We start from the raw sequence: 19,864 nt of genomic DNA on the forward strand, positions 1-19,864 counted from the left end.
AACAAACAATTTTGTGTGTTGTTTGAATACTGACAACAACACCTTTTAAACAGTTTGTAAACTAGTAGATGCAATTTCAAGAGAAACTTCTTGGATATGCTTTGGTCTCTCCCCCATGGGTCACTTCCTGTAGATTTTCGCCTGTTAACTCGTTGGCTGCCATCGACCGTGCTAGACGTCTAGCGCTGTCAATGAAAAGATCATTCGCAGTATTCACAACCAGTCCTCCCAATTTAAATTAATTCGATGTCTATCATTTTCAATGGAAGGCAATGAGTTAATGTTGAGTCACGTCAGTGTTCATTTTTGGGTATCTACGGGTCACTTCCTGCAAATTTTGGGCCATTCTAGGTTCACTTACTGTACATCTTATATCAGTTCCTGTTGGTTTTAAATCATTTCTGGGTCACTTCTTGTAGATTTGGGGCTTGTTCAGGTCACATCTTGTTGATATTGGGTCATTTTTTACCGGAGGTGGGTAGATTAGCCAAAATTTGTACTCAAATAAGTGTGGTGTGACTTCAAAATAATATTACTCAAGTACTAGTAGTCATCCCAAAAAAATTATACTTAAGTACAAGTATTCGATTAAAAAAAAAAACTCAAGTAGTGAGTAATTCCTTGTCTTATTTTTAAAACAACAGTATATTTTTCTCTGCACAAGGTCAAATAAATGGGGTTGATTTTAGGGGTGTTGCAAGCATCCCCACACTCATAAGATATATAATTATTGTATGGATGCTTTGCAAAGCAAACCTCCTTATATATCATATTTGTATTTTTTTCCCGTTCAATTTTTTTGCACACCGCACACACTGTTCGAACTTTTAAACATTCCAAAAATTTATGCGATGAAAGCGCTCTTCCCATTTTGGCCCCTAACATTTACGTTTACTGCAAAAAAAATGGCAAAACCACTTGAAATTTCAAAATGAATATCATCCTACACTTTTCATCCGATTCACATAATTTAGGCATCCAAAAATTCAGGATACAATTTTTATTTGACATAAACATCCCCAATTAATTTCCAAAGGCCCTACTCATTTCCAATTGAAAAACAGCCCCATGTTAACAGAGAGTGACCCGTAAAAGCTAGGAAATCAAGAGGCAATGATCCAAAATGTACAGGAAGTGATCCTGGAATGCCTCAAAATGTGCAGAAAGGGACCCAAAATCAACAGGAAGTGCTCCATAAATGCCCTAAAATTAAAAAGGAAGTGACAAAAATTAACTCATTGCCCACCATTAACAATGGTGGGTTTAAAGTTCATCTGAAGTGGGTGGACACTGGACAGGCTGTGAAGGCTCTTTCAGTGCCATTGCCTGTTCTAGACATCCAATCCATTTTGATTAAATGGCACCGTCGATGGCAAGCCAATTGCCACGTTTACATGGAGCCAAATATTCCAATTACAATCGGAATATTTGTTCAAACCGAATAAATGTGTTCCATATAAACACCTCATTCGGAATGAACAGGTCCAAACCGAATGGAATTTCATTCCGATTCACAGGGGTGGAATATTCCTTTTCCCAAACCGATTAGAAGTAAAATTATATCATGTAAACAGGGAAGCGGAATGGTGTCTGGTTGCGTTCTTTCTGCACATGCTCCGTACTGACGTGGTGCCGTCACTTGGTGACGTAAGTAACGTCACTTGCAACATGGCTTCCAAGCACAGCGCACCTAATTGGAGTCCGGCGGAAAGATTGTATTTAATTCAAACTTTAAAAGAATTGAATATAATTGCTCGCTTAGACGGGCGTAAAACGAGGAACAGTGAACTATTTTAAAAAGTTCACGAGAGGTTACACGAAGCCGGAATAGACCGGAGCGTTGACCAGATTAGAAATCGGTGGAAAACGCTGACAACCGGCTACTACAAGGCAAAAGAGCAAAACAGCAGAAGCGGATACGACCCCACAAACACAACAAGTGGGTTAAAGTTAAAACAGCAGCACTCTGACGATCGATCTCCATGTTTTGCAACGTGACGCTTTGTTTTGATTAATCTGCGCATGTCAGACGGCAGTTGTCAAACGTCCTTTCGGAATAAAGGCAGACACATGTAAACGATGGATCGGAATAGATGAAGTAACATGTAAACAGCTGATCTGAAATTTCCATTCGGAATGATTTGAATCGGTATGAATAAAAATCAGCATGTAAACGTGGCTAATGAGTTGACAAGGTAGTGACCCGAAAAAGCCCCCAAATTAATAGGAAGTGACCCATGGAAGAGCAAAGCATCACCATTTATTTTTCCAAAAATTACATTTTATAGTTACCTATTCTTATTGACCATTATTATCTATTTATGCATTTTCCATTCTGCTTATTATCATAAGGGTTAAAAGTGTGCTGGCGCAGATTCCCGCTGATTTAAGGAAAGAGGCGAAATACAGGCTGGACTAGTTGTTAAGACGATGGCATACGGCAAAGAGATAACCATTCACTCCCGCAGATAATTTAGTCTTCAACCAAACCATGTTTTTGGAATGTGAACGGAAAACAGGGTAGACCTGAACAAAGGAAACTCACACAGGCATGAGCTTTTATATTTATACTACACTGGTTTTACATGTTAAAAACACTTATTTTAAAGAGTATCATGGTATTATCAGTCCGGTTGAACCACTCAAATTCCTTCTTAAGGGAGGACATACGCATTTGCAAGTATGTCACATGCCATTATAAATGGCCAAGCACATGACTGTTGCTGTGTGCGCAACTCAACACAATGAGCTTTTCATAAGTGGCTCCAAGGCAGTATGCGTTTATTGCGACCATCAAACACATTATTGCCATTATTCATTCTCTGTGACTATTTACAGTACATGCAGACTAAGGTATTTATTAATAAAATACTTTGGGTTAGGAAAGAGAGGTCAAAGATGCTAAGAAACCAATTGCCAGTTTATGAAAAAGAAATTTAATTTCTAAAAAAGGTGCCAATAGAAGCAAAGATAAGGATGACAGAAGGTAACAGTAGAAAAAGATTTGGTTGCATGGCATACAATTCCATTTTTGGAAAAAGTCATACAACAGGTCACTTCAAGATTCATTAAAAGTTACATCTATGCTTTTTTTTTTTTCCTTTTCTTTAAAAATAGCTGCTGTTTGGCTATTCACATTCATAAAATGAAACTTTGATATACAATGATTTGCTATTCAAAATGTGTAAGGCGTGTCTTAAAGATGGTGAGTACAAGCAACACAAACAAGCATTTTTCCCCAACACATTTACAGTAGGTCCGTACCGTGAGAACATAGCCAATCGCCATTGCTATAAATATCTGAAAAGTGGATCAAACCTCATAAATATTTAGAGCTGGGCAATTATGGAACAAATAATAATCATGTTTTTTTTCTGAATACTGACATGTCAATAATTTACTAATTTCAAATGGAACCATTTTTTTTCCAACTACCAAAATTCATCTATCAGTAAAACCTAAATACGTCTCCAGGTGACTGAAATCAATCTTATCTTCTCTCTCAAAGGTGTTCTTGTTGTTTCACAATACAGGGGTTGGACAAAATAATAGCTACACCTTAAAAAAATCCACAAAAACTAATTTAATATGGTGTACCATATTGCCTTTTATACCTTTTAATCATTTTTTTTTCTTTTAATCTCTTAATCTTTTAATTACAGCCTCAATTCTCCGAACTATTGATTCATACAACCTGTGAATTGTTTCCCGTAAAATTTTAAATCATTCTTCAGTTAGAATACCCTTGAGCTCTTTTTGAGACGATGGCAGTGCAAATCGACGTCCTAACTGAATCTATAAAAAAAGACCGTGAATGCTCAATAATGTTGAGGTCTGGGGATTGTGCTGGCCTCCTCTTCCTACGCACATATGGGCTTCCTACAAGCTCGGTGCGCGTATACAGATATAACCATAAAGGTGAAAGAAGAGTACAAAAAACGTCATGACAGCTTCATTTTTTTTTCAGAAGAAAAAAATGCCCGTGAAGTGTGAATACTGTTATTACTGGTCTGCATGTGTTCCTACAGTGTGTATGTTAACTAGTATTTGCTGTTAGAAGTAAATCGATGCTAATTTTGGTTAACCTGTCAGTTGTGTTTTACATTGTGTGCCGGCATTAAGACGGTGATTTTCTGGAACAAATCTTAAACCAAATATGTATTGTATGTGTCATATTCAAATTTATGTGCAATTGTTTTTGTTGCGTGTTTAGTTTTACGATAAATGTCAAATTGACATTCAATAAAATGCTTAAAGCAAGCAACATTGAATTCTTTTGAGGAACTGCTATCCGCTAAACTGTACCAGTCTCACATAAACATGTCCATTCTGGTTAATTTTACACTATTCTGGAGTTGCAGACACTATGCAGTGCAGCACAATGGTGTTTTTTTTTTGTTTTGTTTTTTCCAATTACAATGCTTTTACGATTGAGAGAATCCTAAATTGTAATCATGATTACATTTTGATTAATTGCCCAGCCCTAGCCACAAGTACAATTCAATGCATGCCTTGTGTTTGATTAAGCATCGCTGTCTTCTATAACAAAATAGCACTGGAATTAAATTAAGGTCTGCCTCTATCTATTACACTCATAATAATAATACATTTGGACAATAAATGTTCAGCAAAACAAATACTTCAAATTCATTAGTAACAGTAGTGTTATTTCTTGACCATTTTTGGACTCCACAAGTTTGGTGCAGCATAAATGTGATTGATGAATTGTTTTAGCCAACAAACGGACCAATCCCTCTCCAGAAACCATTCATCTTGCAGTCCAGGAGGGATATCTGCTGGTAGATCTACAGCAACATTAGGTAGAGATTGAAGACGGTCTTAGTTGAATAGATTCAGAAATTCTTCATTGTTATACCAAGCTGAAGGGGAAAAGGGAGACAAGTTGAAAGAGAATTGAAAACAGTATTATGTAAACAATACGTCTCTCAATTCAAACAAAAAGCACTGGGGAGCAATATTTTTGTTTTACTCCTGACACCTGGTTTTAACATTTTGGGTGCAGAATCCCGAAATTAACCTGATTTTTTCTTTCCTATCAATATTTTGAGTCCGTAAACTACCTTTAGCTTAAAGGAGCGTGGGTATTAATTTGGTCACATTCGTCCCAAAATGGCAGTGTCAACAAGTCATGTCATTTTCTGTGTTTAAACATTATTTTCACTGCTATCATAGTTTTAAGAAATTAAGTGATTTGCATTTATACTAAACCTTGTTTTAACTTTATGGGGATGTAATCAAATTTCTAGTTTAAAACAATCCTGTTTCTGCATTTGTACTAGCAGTTATAAATTAGAGTATGCCTAAATCTTTTAACAAGTACCAAAGAACTATACGAGAGATGGGTAGTAAGGTGTTACATATACGCTGTTACATTTACTTGAGTAACGAATGGAGGACCGTGGACATTGTTGACATTCTACGGCCGTATTGTTAAGCCAGTTCCCGGATACGCATTCCACGCTCATATTTTTCTATCATTTCCATCTTAATTTCAATGGTAAGGGTCACCTTTTTACTTGTTTCACCACCTGCACTAACCTTCTTGAAACCTGTGTGTTTCTAGTATTCTAGTATTACTCTTAGGGCTGGGCGATATGGCCTTAAGCACGTATCACGATAAATTGAGCAGATTTACCTCGATAATGATAAATGACGATAAATTCACCCAAGCAGACTGTTATATAATTTGAAAATCTGAATCAATGCATGAAATAGATTAACCGTTTCTTGTTGATTTATTTACCAGCTTTCAATTTAATATATCTAACAATTGTACATGCAGTCTAAACATTAAGTATACAAAAATTTATTCTAAACAATGAGAATTCAAGTATGAACATTTAAAACAGCTTGTATGGCTTGAACAATGTACATTGTCAAAATCAATATGCCTGTGCAAACATGTCATTGTAACACAAATTACTTACAGCTTGAACAGTACACTTCAAAAAGACAACTTATTGTTAATGGCTGCTGTGACATAATTACTCAACACAAGTGTTTACCGCAAGGTTTCAGGTTTTTTTTTCCCCAGTGCATTTTTTACTACATACACAAACATTAAAGCTGCATTGATCTAATGACACAGAATTAAGCACATACAGAAAAAGAGCTGGGGCCATTAAACAGTTATATTATAATTTTCACTGTTAGATTGTACTTTATGCTGAATGCTTTACCATCACAAAAGCTATCAGAGAAATCACACACAGACAAGACATACACAATAACGTGATAAACTAATGCTGCATTCTAGAGACGTGGGAAGTCGGATTTATCCCACTCGGATGGTACCAGTTCCGACCTCAAAGCGTTCCAAGCAAATGTAAACGACAAAGATGGCTGATTGCGACGAGGTGTTTTTTATTTTGGCCATCCAAAGACATTTTGACCTCCAGCGAACCTGCCTTCCTATAAGCGATCAAATAGTAGAGGAAAAACGATGGTTGCGTTATAGCCCACACTGTAAACTGCCTTTTTTTAGTTACATCCTTTGCTGATCGTCAATATAAAAACATAGCACAACAAAGATAATTCACTGTATGAGAAAAAAATACATGGCGTCTCAAATAAACTTGATTTACTTCATTATCGTGTTATCATTCAATACGTTTTCATGAGCGCCATTTTGTCCAGTGACGTCAGATTGAAACAACTTGGAAGTCGGGGTAGTTATTTTTTCCCCGACTTCGCGACTTGGGACCTCCCAGTTTGAGTGGTGTTCCAATGATATTTTCCTACTCGGAGGTCGAAAAAGTCCGACATCCCACTTTTATGGAACGCAGCATAATTGCTAGATGCAGTCCGAGACCAATCCACTCATTAAGTTCAGCTGTTTCGACAAGTTTAGAGCCGCTATCAGACTCCATCACGTTCATTTGTAGCGTTAACCGCTAGCGTTAGCCACTAGCGTTAGCCTGTGGCTTGGCTACCAGTAGAAAGCATTGAAAGCATCCTCTTTGGAAATCGTGAGAACAAGGGAGGACAGCGGGTGAAAGCCCGTCTGGGTGCCGCCAAGAGTCTATTTAATGTCGGGTGAAAGTTTGGCGAACCTCCCTTAAGCAACACTCCATCACGTTTGCTTGTAGCGTTAGCCGCTAGCGTTAGCCTACCGGCCTCGTTTGTTTGGCTTCCTGATAACCACGTGACTCCATACATAAGCACACTGCTTTCTTAAAGGGGAATGAACATAGCCGAACAACACAGAGTCAAAGCGGGATGAAAAGACTATATTTTCTTGTTTTATTAAATTACCGAATTTACCGTCATGGTCAAAATGACGTCGGTCATCGTAAAGAATTTCGGTACCGGTAATTTTTCGGTTTAACGCCCTGCTCTAATTACTCTCACAAGAAAATCTGCCATGTGTCCGTCTGCGGCGCTGTCGTCGTATTTCGAGCATGTCGTCGGATGTAGAAACAAATGGCGGGTCAAATTTAACGCAAGATGTTGAAAAGGTCGTGTGTCGAAGCAATCGTATGCCGAAGTACCACTGTATTTTTTTTGTTTTTGTTTTTTTTTAACACACTGTAAGCAGTTACAATGTTACTTATTACTTGCATATTCTTTTCAATGAATACTTTTTTACTTGTACTTGAGTAAATTTTTAGAAGACGACTTGTACTTTTACTTGAGTAATATTATTTAGAAGTAACGCTATACGGATATACGGTGCAATGTTTTGTTACGTGCTGTATCACTGTGAGTCGATTTTGCAGTTCCCCAACCTACCTCAGAACAGGGAACAAGACTTTGGTGGTCTATAGGGATTATCGCTTGAGGGGACACCAACCAAAAGCGGGTCCTTGGAGGCATTTTGCAGACAGAAGTTTCTCAACTCGGCGGCAGCCTGGGACACCTGCCAGGCACATATGTTGTTAGCATGTGGAGAAAGAGTGGGAACCTCTTGGTACCTCACGATATGATACGATTTCCGATACAAAGCTCACCATAACGATGATCTGACAATATAGCGATACAACGATTTTCGATACATTGAATCGATCGAAATCATTCTAGGATATTCTACAAAAAACTAATAAACAGTAAAACAACCTACTGCTGTGAATTGGAATGAATTTATCACTTGTAGCCGTCCAATCTATTTGAACTGGGAGGGTGGCAGCGAATGAGCGAATGAACATTAGTTCATTTACTGCCACCCTCCCAGTTCTAACGGATTGAACGTCTATGGCCATCAGTGGCCGCCAGTGCCAGGCAATGAGTAATTTTGGGCCATTTAAGGTCATTTACCTGTTGATTTTCAATTACTTCCTGTTGATTTGGGGAGGGTGTTATAGGTCACTTGCTGTTTATTTTGCGTTACAGAACAGGGAGTGACCTGGGAATCACCTAAATGAATAGGCAGTGACTCAAACTCAACAGGAAATGACCTGTAAATGCCCTAAAATGAAAAGCAAGTGACCTGTAAATGCCCCGAAAATCGAAACGAATGACTGTGAATGCTCTGGTTTTGAATGAACGAATGCTCCCAGTCTAAATAGATTGGGCATCGAGCACCGTCAATGGCAGCCTTTTTTTTGTTTTTTGTTTTTGTTTTAAATTGACACCTTTTTAAAACGATATCTCGATTCTTGACAGGCGCATATCGATAACCTTTTGGAATACAAAGTATCACGATATATCACCATTTCGATATTTTGTCACACCCCTAATGTGGAGAGCAAAAAAAAAAAATAGGTCGTGTAAAGTGAATAACTCATCCAATAACAGGCCTGAGTGTTATGTCAATACGGGTTCCAACAGTAGTGGACTATTTATTGTGTGTCAACTACACTGAGTGTTTACGCACACTTGTACTTTCACGTGATTAGCGACTCTGTAACTTTGCTACACAAAACTTGAAATGTGTCAACGAGATACTGGAATAGCAAAGTTATTTAAGTAGTTACGTAGAATAGTAGGATAAAAGAGGGGAAGTACTTTGCTCTTATCCGTGTAAATTTGAAATACGTAAGTCTGTTTATTCACTGGATCAACACAGTTTGTCTCCGCCATTCAGCAGTTGCTTAGCTTGTTGCTCTTTTGGTGTTTGTGTGTCCGTGTCGGCCGCTGGTACCTTGATCCTTCGGATGCTGGCCTCCAACCGGAGCTGTTTAACGGCCCTTTGCGCGATGATTAAGTTGTTGCTGGCGTTGTTATTAGACATGACGATGGCTGTCAGGGAGAAAAGTCAAGAGCTTTGCTGGAGTAGTACACGTCTACCACCGAGAGGAAATTGGTCCCAAACACTCAAAAGCGATTCCCCGAATGGGATCCTTTGGCTGCTGAATCGTCCCTCCCAGCAGGCCAATCTAATTGGTTTCCTGTATGTCAATCAAACGCCCTCTTTTGAAACAAGCCGTGGTGAGTGTGTGCGGCGCTCATTCATGCAGTGTTGAACAACGCAGCAACAGAGGATTTCACAAGAAATCATTGGTGTCAAAACGACAGTCTGCGGGCCAAAATATATTGACTATGGCCTGCACAAGAAGCTCCAATTCAGCCTACATTCTGTTGCACTTCTCAGTTTTAACACTAGATTGGGCTAGAGCGCATCTCAACTGGCTCAAAACCTGGCATGTACAGTGGGGCAAATAAGTATTTAGTCAACCACTAATTGTGCAAGTTCTCCCACTTGAAAATATTAGAGAGGCCTGTAATTGTGAACATGGGTAAACCTCAACCATGAGAGACAGGATGTGTGAAAAAAAAACTGAAAATCACATTTTTGATTTTTAAAGAATTTATTTTCAAATCATGGTGGAAAATAAGTATTTGGTCTATACCAAACGTTCATCTCAATACTTTGTTATGTACCCTTTGTTGGCAATAACGGAGGCCAAACGTTTTCTGTAACTCTTCACAAGCTTTTCACACACTGTTGCTGGTATTTTGGCCCATTCCTCCATGCAGATCTCCTCTAGAGCAGTGATGTTTTGGGGCTGTCGTTGGACAACACAGACTTTTAACTCACTCCCAGACACGGCGCTCCGCATACGCATAACACGCACTGCGCGTAGAGCACCAACTCTGCCTGAAGGGGCACAAAAAAAAAAAAAATCAAGTTTGTGAAAAATCCTAAAAAATAGTAATTGTAATGATAACATCAATATATAGTATTTAAAATAAAACTTATAACTGATAAATGCAAGTAATACAAATATAAGTAACATAGGCTCATTATTTACACACAAAAAGAATCTCCTGTGCAGCCCTCTTTGCCTGGTACACCAGACTCACCGCTGTTCCAGCTATTGAGTCTGGCCACCATTCAGCGGATACAGTTTCCAGGGCGGAGCAAGCCACAGCAAACAGACAGCGGAGTGGACCAATCAGCGACGGGCAGACGTGACGTTAGTAAAACGACGAGGGCAGGACGAGGGACTTGCGCGTGAAAGGAAACATACGAGGAGAGCGGAGTTTATTCAACATGGCTAGCGCGACACAGACTGTTGTCAATGACTCGTGTCTCAGTGTTTGAAAAATACAGGGAGAACAGTCTGGCCGTGCCAGGCAACGGCCCTCTCGTCAGTCTATCTTTGGTGCCTCCCCCCCCAATTCCCTAGTGGTTTGCTCCATTATGCTTCAGTCGCAAATTTGGCAGAAGTTTATTCTTGAAAGGAAATGTCATCGAAAAGACAACAAGAGTCGGGGGCGGAAAAAAGGAAGAGGAAAAAGGAGCGAGATGATGCCCGCGCATCACTTGCAGGTAAGTAAGAATGTTGTTGTTTTTTTTTTTTTTTAAACAATTGTTTATTTGTTATCAGCTACGTTTAAATGACTACAATAATCTGATAACTGGGAATAACCAGGTGATGTCAATAATGAGATTTGACGCATTTACGTGCACTTCAGTGATGTGATAATCAGGAAAAACAAAGCATTTATGCCTAGGGCACCAAAATAGCTAGCGCCGGCCCTGCTCACTCCTCACCCCGTGGCGTCAAAATGATAACAAGAACGGGGAGCAAAAATCCCAGAACCACACGGGGGGACCTAGTGAATGACCTACAGACAGCTGGGACCACAGTAACAAAGGTAATCAGTAACACAATGCGCCGCCAGGGACTCTAATCCTGCACAGCCAGACGTGTCCCCCTGCTGAAGAAAGTACACGTCCAGGACCGTCTGTGGTTCGCTAGAGAGCATTTGGATGATCCAGAAGAGGACTGGGAGAATGTGTTATGGTCAGATGAAACCAAAATAGAACTTTTTGGTAGAAACACAGGTTCTCTTGTTTGGAGGAAAAAGAATACTGAATTGCACCATACCCACTGTGAAGCATGGGGGTGGAAACATCATGCTTTGGGGCATGCTTTGCTTTTGTTTTTCTGCAAAGGGACCAGGACGACTGATCTGTGTAAAGGAAAGAATGAATGGGGCCATGTATCGAGAGATTTTGAGTGAAAATCTCCTTCCATCAGCAAGGGCATTGAAGATGAGACGTGGCTGGGTCTTTCAGCATGACAATGATCCCAAACACACAGCCAGGGCAACAAAGGAGTGGCTTCGTAAGAAGCATTTCAAGGTCCTGGAGTGACCTAGCCAGTCTCCAAGTCTCAAACCCATTGAAAATCTGTGGAGGCAGTTGAAAGTCCGTGTTGCCCAACAACAGCCCCAAAACATCACTGCTCTAGAGGAGATCTGCATGGAGGAATGGGCCAAAATACCAGCAACAGTGTGTGAAAAGCTTGTGAAGAGTTACAGAAAATGTTTTGCCTCTGTTATTGCCAACAAAGGGTACATAACAAAGTATTGAGATGAACTTTTGGTATTGACCAAATACTTATTTTCCACCATGATTTGCAAATAAATTCTTTAAAAATCAAACAATGTGATTTTCTGTTTTTTTTCCCACATTCTGTCTCTCATGGTTGAGGTTTAACCATGTTGACAATTACAGGCATCTCTAATATTTTCAAGTGGGAGAACTTGCACATTTAGTGGTTGACTAAATACTTATTTGCCCCACTGTACTAGTAGGTTGCGCTTCTGTGCACAGTGTGTGCATGTTCTATCAACACATAAACTTTGAATATAGAATAGAATAGAATAGAATAGAATAGAATAGAATAGAATAGAATAGAATAGAATAGAATAGAATAGACCTTTATTGTCGTTATGCATTTATACAATGAAATTGTGGAGCATCTCCCTTTACAGCGCAGGACAAGTAAAAATCTCAAAAGTGACTCACAAAGAAAAAAAAGTATAAAATCTAAATAAATATAGAACGTGCATGAGGTAGTCCTATGTTCAGGCAGTGCAAATAATTGAAGTAACAGCAGTTGACAGTGAAGGCATTGAATATTGCACATTAATATTGCACGTAAATAAGTATTGCACATATGTGTGAATAGTAGCAGTGTGACAAAATATCAAAATGGTGATATATCTTGATACTCTGTATCCCAAAAGGTTATCGATATGCTCCTGCCAAGAATCGAGCTATCGTTTTGAAAAGGTGTCCAAAAAGAAAAAAAAATGAACCAACAAGTTGCTACCAAAATTTTCCACCATAATAGTGTCTCATTTAATTCTAAGGCTGCATTGACGGTGCTCGACGCCCAATCGATTTAGACTGGGAACATTCGTTCATTCGAAACCAGAGCATTCACAGTCATTCTGTCCGATTTTCAGGGCATTTACAGGTCACTTGCTGTTCATTTTATGGCATTTACAGGTCATTTTCTTTTGAGTTTGAGTCACTGCCTATTCATTTGGGTGATTCCAAGGTCACTTCCTGTTCTGTGACTCAAAATAAACAGGAAGAGACCCATAAAATACCCCAAAATCAACAAGAAGTAACTGAAAATGAACAGGTAAATGACCTTAAATGGCCCAAAATTACCTTATTGCCTGGCATTGGCTGCCACGAAAAGGCCATAGACGTTCAATCCTTTTGAAGTGGGAGGGATGGCAGCGAATGAATGTTCATTCACAGCCACCCTTCCAGTTCAAATGGATTGGACGTCTACTAATGATAAACCCATTCCAATTCACAGCAGAAGCTTGTTTTTGTTTTTTAGTTGTTTGTAGAATAACCTAGAATGATTTCCTGACCAATGTTTCGATAATCGTTGTATCGTCAGATTGTTATCGTGAGCTTTGTATCGCAAATCGTTGTATCGTCAGATCATTATTGTGAGCTTTGTATCGCAAATCGTATTTTATCGTGAGGTACAGAGAGGTTCCCACTCCTAGTATGAGTACTGCAGAGACACAAGCCTGACATTAAAAGACACTGCGGTATTTGTTAAGTATTTGAAACAATTAGACTTTTGTACCTGGCTAAGGTGGAAAGACGCTCACACAAAAATGTGTTTTCAGGTTACTCGGTGCAAGTTAAAAAAAAAAGAAGAGATAAGATAAAAACCTGTCACACGATGTCGACAGATAGAAATAAGGTCGAACCCACCTCGTTCTCCCACTCATTCTCAAGTGCATTGAGGCAATAATAAACTGTCACACAACTTTTTTTTTCACTTGTCTTTTACAAAACCTTTGCATCATTTCTGCCCCGGGTCTTTCCAGTCTAGCATAGACATTGAAATAGAGCATTTGTTTTGAAAGTCTTGGGTTTAGGTAACGTATCAGCGTGATCGGTTGATCGTTTATTTTGCAATATTTGGACCAGTATTTCTGTTGTTCACCGTGGTGACATCAAGTGTTGAGTTACAATACTCTATCAGTTTACGGCAGGGGTCGGCAACCTATGACACGCGTGTCAGCACTGGCACGCGAAGGGTAAATCAGTGACTAGGGAGCGCATGGCAAAATAAAATTTAAAAAATGCGCCTTTTTACCTAAAATGAAGACATTTTCAGTTGTGCGCCCTGTTACTTAGGGGCTTTACGGGAGCGCTCCTCCCACCCCCTCTGCCTATGGCGTTATATGCGAGCAATAATGGATTTTGAGCACACCTCCAGCTCTTCCTCAATTTCTCGACTCCTGCGCTCATCAGTTTTTTTTCTCTGCGCGCTCAATGCAGCACAGGCTACTAATGTGTCACAAAGTCGACCAATCAGAGAGCTGGTGGAAGTACACTATGTTACCAATCTGCTCTTTTGGTAATTGCGGTGCTTTCATCTCCACAGCGTAGTGTGGAGTGGACCTGCGATTAACGTGGCTCGTTGTCGTCGATTCGTCTGGTGCTTACTTGGGAGAGTTGGCGATGTGTAGAAACACACAGTGACGCGTTTGGATGGCTTTTTGCTGGAGACTTTTATGAACAAAACAAAACCAGCGGGGGACACAGCCAACTCTCTCTCAACACCTTGCTTCACTTTCTCTTTTCCTCGCTAAGACGGGCATTTCTTCTTCTACGCTAAAATAGTAAGCCGGATATTGTAGGGGACAGCGGCCCCTTGGGGATGCCAGTAACAACTGGTTGGCTGCTTACTTCCGCTAGCGCTAGCTCTGTGCGTTGTGTGTTGCACAACAACTGTTAAACGCCACTGAGAGACAAAACATGAAAATTCATGGAAAACAGGGCCAGGGATCACATTAAAGGGGATGTTTCGGCAAAGGGGGTGTGAGACATCAATAGAACCGTTATGCGCCAAGATAACAAATATTGATAAAGTTAACAAAAAAATCAATCACATTAATGAGCAATTATCGAAAATAGATCGAAAATGACGAACACTACCGAAAGTGTTCCGGAAACAGCCGAATGGGGCGGCGACGTCACGACAAGTGATTGAAAGTCGAGGCGGAGCTAGGTGCCATTGTTTTTTAACGACGAGAGAGTAGCGTTGGGGTTTGTTTGACCAAAACATCACAACAATGGTTCAAAACTGCTGTGCTATGTGGTGTACAAATAGTTGTTTATCGGAATATAGTATCCATGAGTTCCTGAACGCGAAAAAAAAAGCTGGACTACACAGAAAATGGGTAAAGTTCGTCCGTGCAAAGAGGGCTAATTTTCTAGACACAGCCTCCGGCACGCTTTTCTGTGGTGCGCATTTTCCAACTGAAAGCTTCTCGAACTATGGACAAGAGAAATCGGGTTTTGCTAAAAGATTGCTGCTCAAAGGAGATGCGGTGCCGACCATAGATGCACAGCCACCTAAATGTCCCGAGATATCAAGAGAGAGACGATGACTGCTAAAGGAGGCTAAAGCTACGCAAAGAAGGGAGCAGCCAAGCTTGAAATGGCCAGAGTGAGTACTCTTTTATAATTAATAAAAAAAAATGTCACGCCTTTGGATACAGGACTCGACACATGTATAAATGATCGTTCGTAAAATATATAGAACAAATCCTCTGATCCCGTTCATATTTGTGTCTGTTGGCAGAGCGAAAAGCTATGATAGCGCAATAAATTATAATTATTCTATGCATTCCTTTATTTTGCAGTCACGGTGTATCAGCTTCACAAAAAGAAATGCTAAACAAATCATTGGTGTTTCCCACACGATCTGCTGCCGATGTTTCATCAGTGTCATTGCTCCCCTCAATGACCGTTTCATTACGCTGCATTGGCGTTCGTTTGGGCTCAAATTGGTCACCTATAACACCGATTAAAGCTTTGCAACTCTCCTCGTCACCATTAGATGAACATTCGTTACGTCCTTCTACGTCGGATTCGTCGCTGAAACTAGAAACGAAATTGTCTGCCATCATCGCCGCCATTCAGTATTAAAGCACTGAGCCTTTTTCTTGTTGAAGAAACAGCCCTCACTGCCAACTCTGAATTCTCTTTTATTGACAACGAGCGGTGTTTCTTCATGAGGGAACCTGGAATATGTGCAGGACGAACACAATGCATCAGCATAAACAGCTCAAAACACCCCCAATTCTCCCCACACTAGAAGGAATTATATTGATGCAGACAGGCGCTGCCCCCCTAGTGGCCGGTGGCACTCTCTTCACTTGACGTGACGTCACGCACACAATCTGCCAGATCTCGGGCGCCGGTCGTTTTAGCTTGACAATCGAGCCAAATTTCTCTCATTTTCTTGTGTGTAATTACACGAAGTGGCATGATATGAATACAAAAGGCATGCGTTTATGGATAAATGATGGAATATCAAAATTTTCCCAGGGCGCTACATCCCCTTTAAGGTAGGCATCTTTTATATTTGTAATATAAAATCGTGCATATAATTCACTGTTTTAAGTTGCTAGTGAACAAGACAAAATATAAGATTTGGCTGTTCTGACTTTGAAGGTTAAAACAGCCCGCTCTGTACTGTGTAAGACACCTGCACTAAGAATCACACCTGTTCCCCTTTTCCTGCTGGGGTGTGTGTGTGTGTGTGGGGGGGGGGGGGGTGTAATATGTTTACTGCTGCACAGCTGTTATTACTGTTGCACTTATTTTCAACATTTGATATTTTCTACAATGTGCATTTATTTTTTAGTTAATTGATAAAGAAGAATGGTAGTTATACGATTTCAATGTATGTCCATGTTGTTTTGTTTGGAGTAAAATTACAGCTCTGTTGGATATAAAAATTCGGATATGTATCATTAATCTTGGTGTGGCACACTGATTGACAAGAAAATTTGAAAGTGGCACTCCACACCAAAAAGGTTGCTGACCCCTGGTCTACGGTTTGTGTTTAATTTTAATTTACTTATAATTAAAAGACTTAGCTTCTGTAGGTGGGCCCCAAGGCCCCTGCCTGTGGCTGCCGCCCAACTCCCTACGCACCCGACCCCTTTGGCCCCTCCCACAAGTGGTGAGCCCATGGGAAGGGGGAACCCATGTTGCCTTTTTGGGCTATACCCGCCCGGGTCCTGTGGGTACAAGCCCGGCCACTAGACGGTCGTCTTAAGAGCCCCACTTCCAGGCCTGGCTCAAGAGTTCCGCGTCCGGGAAAGTGTAACCTGGATTTTTCGTCATAAAGGGTCTTCTGACCCATGCTTAGTCTGGCCCCTCACATAAAAGAAGCTCCTCGGTGGCAAGGCCCCGGGGGTCGGTTAGATCCGCCTGGAGTTCCTGAAGGCTCTGGATGTTGTGGGGCTATCGTGGCTGACACGCCCCTACAACATCGCGTGGACATCGGGGACAGTGCCTCTGGATTGGCAGACTTTTTGAGAAGGGGGACCAGAGGGTGTGTTCCAATTATAGAGGGGTCATATGCTTCAGCCTCCCCGCTAAAGTCTATTCAGGGGTACAGAAAAGGGAGGTTCTGAGCGGACCCTTTGTAACATGTCCTGTTTTAACATGTTGCATTAGTTCAGTCTTGGCAGGCTAGGTGTGGCAGACCTGAGAGTGCATCTGCAGCTCATCAGTAATCACCACTCCTTTTAAGGAGTGGCCTGGGCAGCAAGTAGGCACCAAATGATTCTGCCAGTTACAAGCGGTACGTTGGTTGACTAAGCCTTCTTGACTTTTTGTAGAGTGCGGGACTGATTTTTGAAGTGTTGCCTTATTTCTGTTTTTGCTGTCACGACACCCATCAAAGCCCCCAAAGCCTCCTGTATGCACGACACCTTGTCTATGCTAAATAAAATTCCTTCACTCTCCATCTGCTTCCTGGACGCACTTTGTCTGCTTTGACTGTGCCTAACCTGCCTTGATAATTTCCTGACACATCTATCGATAATTTTTGTATCACCATATAGTATTGATAAACTTTATCGTGAGCTTTGTATCGCAAATTGTATCGGTATTGACGAACCCAGTGTTTCGCACCCCTAGCTTTGGGGTTGGGAGAGGAAACCAGTGTACTTGATGATGTAAATGCAGTACATTTGCTTAGCATGCAAAGCATCCTGATACTATTTCAGTTAACACTTTTTCCTTCAAATAAAAAGATATGAATATGACAAAATATTTGATTTGGAATTAAGACCTGGAGTGGACATAGCCTTATTAAGTAAAACAAAACATAAAAAACTGATAACCTCCGGTAATATGAGTCAGTCCAATGCTATTCACAATACATACTACTCTATCTACTATCAAGTCTACACTGGGTGATCAAAAGCCGGCGTAGCCTGACGTGCACCTTCACAGATTCCTGACTGACAGTCCATTTGCGTCACGTCACAACACGTTGATGTGACGCAAATGGACTGTGATTGGTCCGCTCAGACTGTTGTTTCCGGTTCAGCGCAAAATGACCGCCATTTTCAAACATTGTTGTGCCACACGCAAAAATGGACCAAGCCGATGAGAGTATCATCAAAGAGTTCCACAAGTATGACAACCTCTACAATGTCTCGTCAAGACATTACAAAGATTGCCAAAGGGCAAGCTATTCATGGACGGAGATTTCTGAAAATACAGGGCTGGAGGTCAACGATTGCATAAAAAAATGGAAGAACCTCCGAGACAAGTATGTGTGTGTTCGGAAGCGAATGGGGTGTGCGACAAGCCGCTGGTCGTCGGCCGAGTGGCATTCTTGGTGGACAAAGAGTATTGTCAGCCACAATATGAAAGCCACCTCCGTATTAAAATGTGTTCCATGATCCCAGTATTTGAGATAATACAAAATATAATGTTTACTCACTTCCTCGTAAATCCAATTATCCCTTTGTTGTCTTACTTGTTTTGGCCATTCTCCGAGGGTGAACAGGTACTTTTTGAAACACAAAAAGGCTCACACGCCTCTCCCTGGTGCAGCAACAAATCCCTGCAGCACATTTGGCTGGCGTGATGCAAAAAATAAACGAATTAATCCGCAGTCCATCTGCATGCTATAAAGCAATGCTGTATTGTGAGACGCTGACCCGGGTGACGTCACATTCGCGTTTGTCCTGAACCTGAGACTGGAGCCGGAAGTCACTGATTTTAATTGAATAAATAAAACGATCGCTTCCACACACATCCAAGCGGTCCATTTAATTCAGGAGCAAAATATGCATGCATTTGGTGTCATAGGCACTTTAAATCCTGTTAGTGAAGTCACAGTGTTCTGAATCTGCTTACATTCCATTCTTTTGCACTAGTTAATGCCATCACCATTTGACCACATTGTTTATTTGATTTATTATTGTTATCTATGTGTTTATTTGTACTTTAATAAAGAATTTATGTGTTCCAAAATGTTTTGTGAATTAAAAATCTTCAGCAAAAATTTAATTGCAATATTACTTTAAAAAAAAAAAAAGAAGAAGAAAAGTGACTAATCGTTAAAAACGTCGGCAGACTAATCGGGAGAAAAATGATTGTTTGGGACAGCCCTTCACACAATTGAGTAAAAACTTTATTTATGTTACAAATGTAGGAGTCACGGTTTTGTTGTTGTTGGGCACCTGCCCCTAACAATGTCTGCATGTATAAATGTAAAACAGTCTGTTTATAGCTTGTGTAAAAAAAAAAAAAAAAAAAAAAAGATACCAAGGTAGCAATGTTTCCACTTTGCGCCACATACAATTTGATCAATAAGGACATGCAGAAATGCAGAAAGGAAAACATTTTCAATCTTTGCTTTTTAATTTTAATCCTACAAGTATAAAATTATACATCCACTTTTTGGTCATTTGAATACTTTAGGAGTAGCTTATGAAGTGATTCAATTTCTTGTCATTTAGATGAACTTCCTTACACTTTGCCACCGATGTTGCTGTGTACTGGACTATTCAAACAGTGTTGTTCTTTTACTGGATGTCATTCAGATGATTTCTGCCCTGAATATTAAAAGGAAAATGGAAGAAAATACCCTTCATGATTCAATACATTCTGTCAACATGGAGCCTAATATTCGTGTGCAATATAATATATGCTTACAAGTGATTGGACCGATGGTGAGTGGCTTCATTGGAGCAGAGTTTGAGATAGAGCGTTGTCCTCTCCTTGTGCAAGGCTACACAGTGGATCATGGAAGCATGAAAAAGCAAGCGAATATCAATAACTAATCTATATTAGCAATTGATTATTTTT

At 40.3% G+C, this 19,864-nt stretch overlaps 2 protein-coding genes across 2 annotated transcripts in view; both read right to left on the reverse strand.

Annotated features, from left to right (window-relative positions):
- Positions 1–2,765: 2,765 nt before the first annotated feature.
- Positions 2,766–9,298, reverse strand: si:ch211-286b5.5 (uncharacterized protein LOC100003596 homolog). The gene is made up of 3 exons (XM_057844773.1): positions 9,101–9,298; positions 7,753–7,879; positions 2,766–4,880 (listed from the first exon to the last, which is right to left on the reverse strand). The coding sequence occupies exons 1-2, from the start codon at positions 9,188–9,190 to the stop codon at positions 7,754–7,756; spliced, it is 216 nt and encodes a 71-aa protein (XP_057700756.1). The 5' UTR covers positions 9,191–9,298; the 3' UTR covers positions 2,766–4,880; position 7,753.
- A 10,027-nt stretch (positions 9,299–19,325) lies between these two features.
- LOC130921082 (uncharacterized) overlaps positions 19,326–19,864 on the reverse strand; it is a 130,396-nt gene continuing 129,857 nt past the window's right edge. Inside the window, 2 exon segments of the mRNA XM_057844725.1 lie at positions 19,326–19,611; positions 19,712–19,787. Of these exon segments, the coding sequence (XP_057700708.1) occupies positions 19,592–19,611; positions 19,712–19,787 (96 nt within the window). The 3' untranslated portion in view covers positions 19,326–19,591.

The sequence above is a fragment of the Corythoichthys intestinalis genome, chromosome 8 (genome assembly GCF_030265065.1).
Source record: "Corythoichthys intestinalis isolate RoL2023-P3 chromosome 8, ASM3026506v1, whole genome shotgun sequence".
Lineage (NCBI taxonomy): Eukaryota > Metazoa > Chordata > Actinopteri > Syngnathiformes > Syngnathidae > Corythoichthys > Corythoichthys intestinalis.

Bases quoted from the DNA above. Each gene is read 5' to 3' on its own strand.
- si:ch211-286b5.5 (XM_057844773.1), bottom strand. From the start codon at position 9,190: ATGTCTAATAACAACGCCAGCAACAACTTAATCATCGCGCAAAGGGCC. The intron at 7,880-9,100 runs GTACCAGCGGCC...TGTGCCTGGCAG, and splicing joins CCAGCATCCGAAGGATCAAG to GTGTCCCAGGCTGCCGCCGA.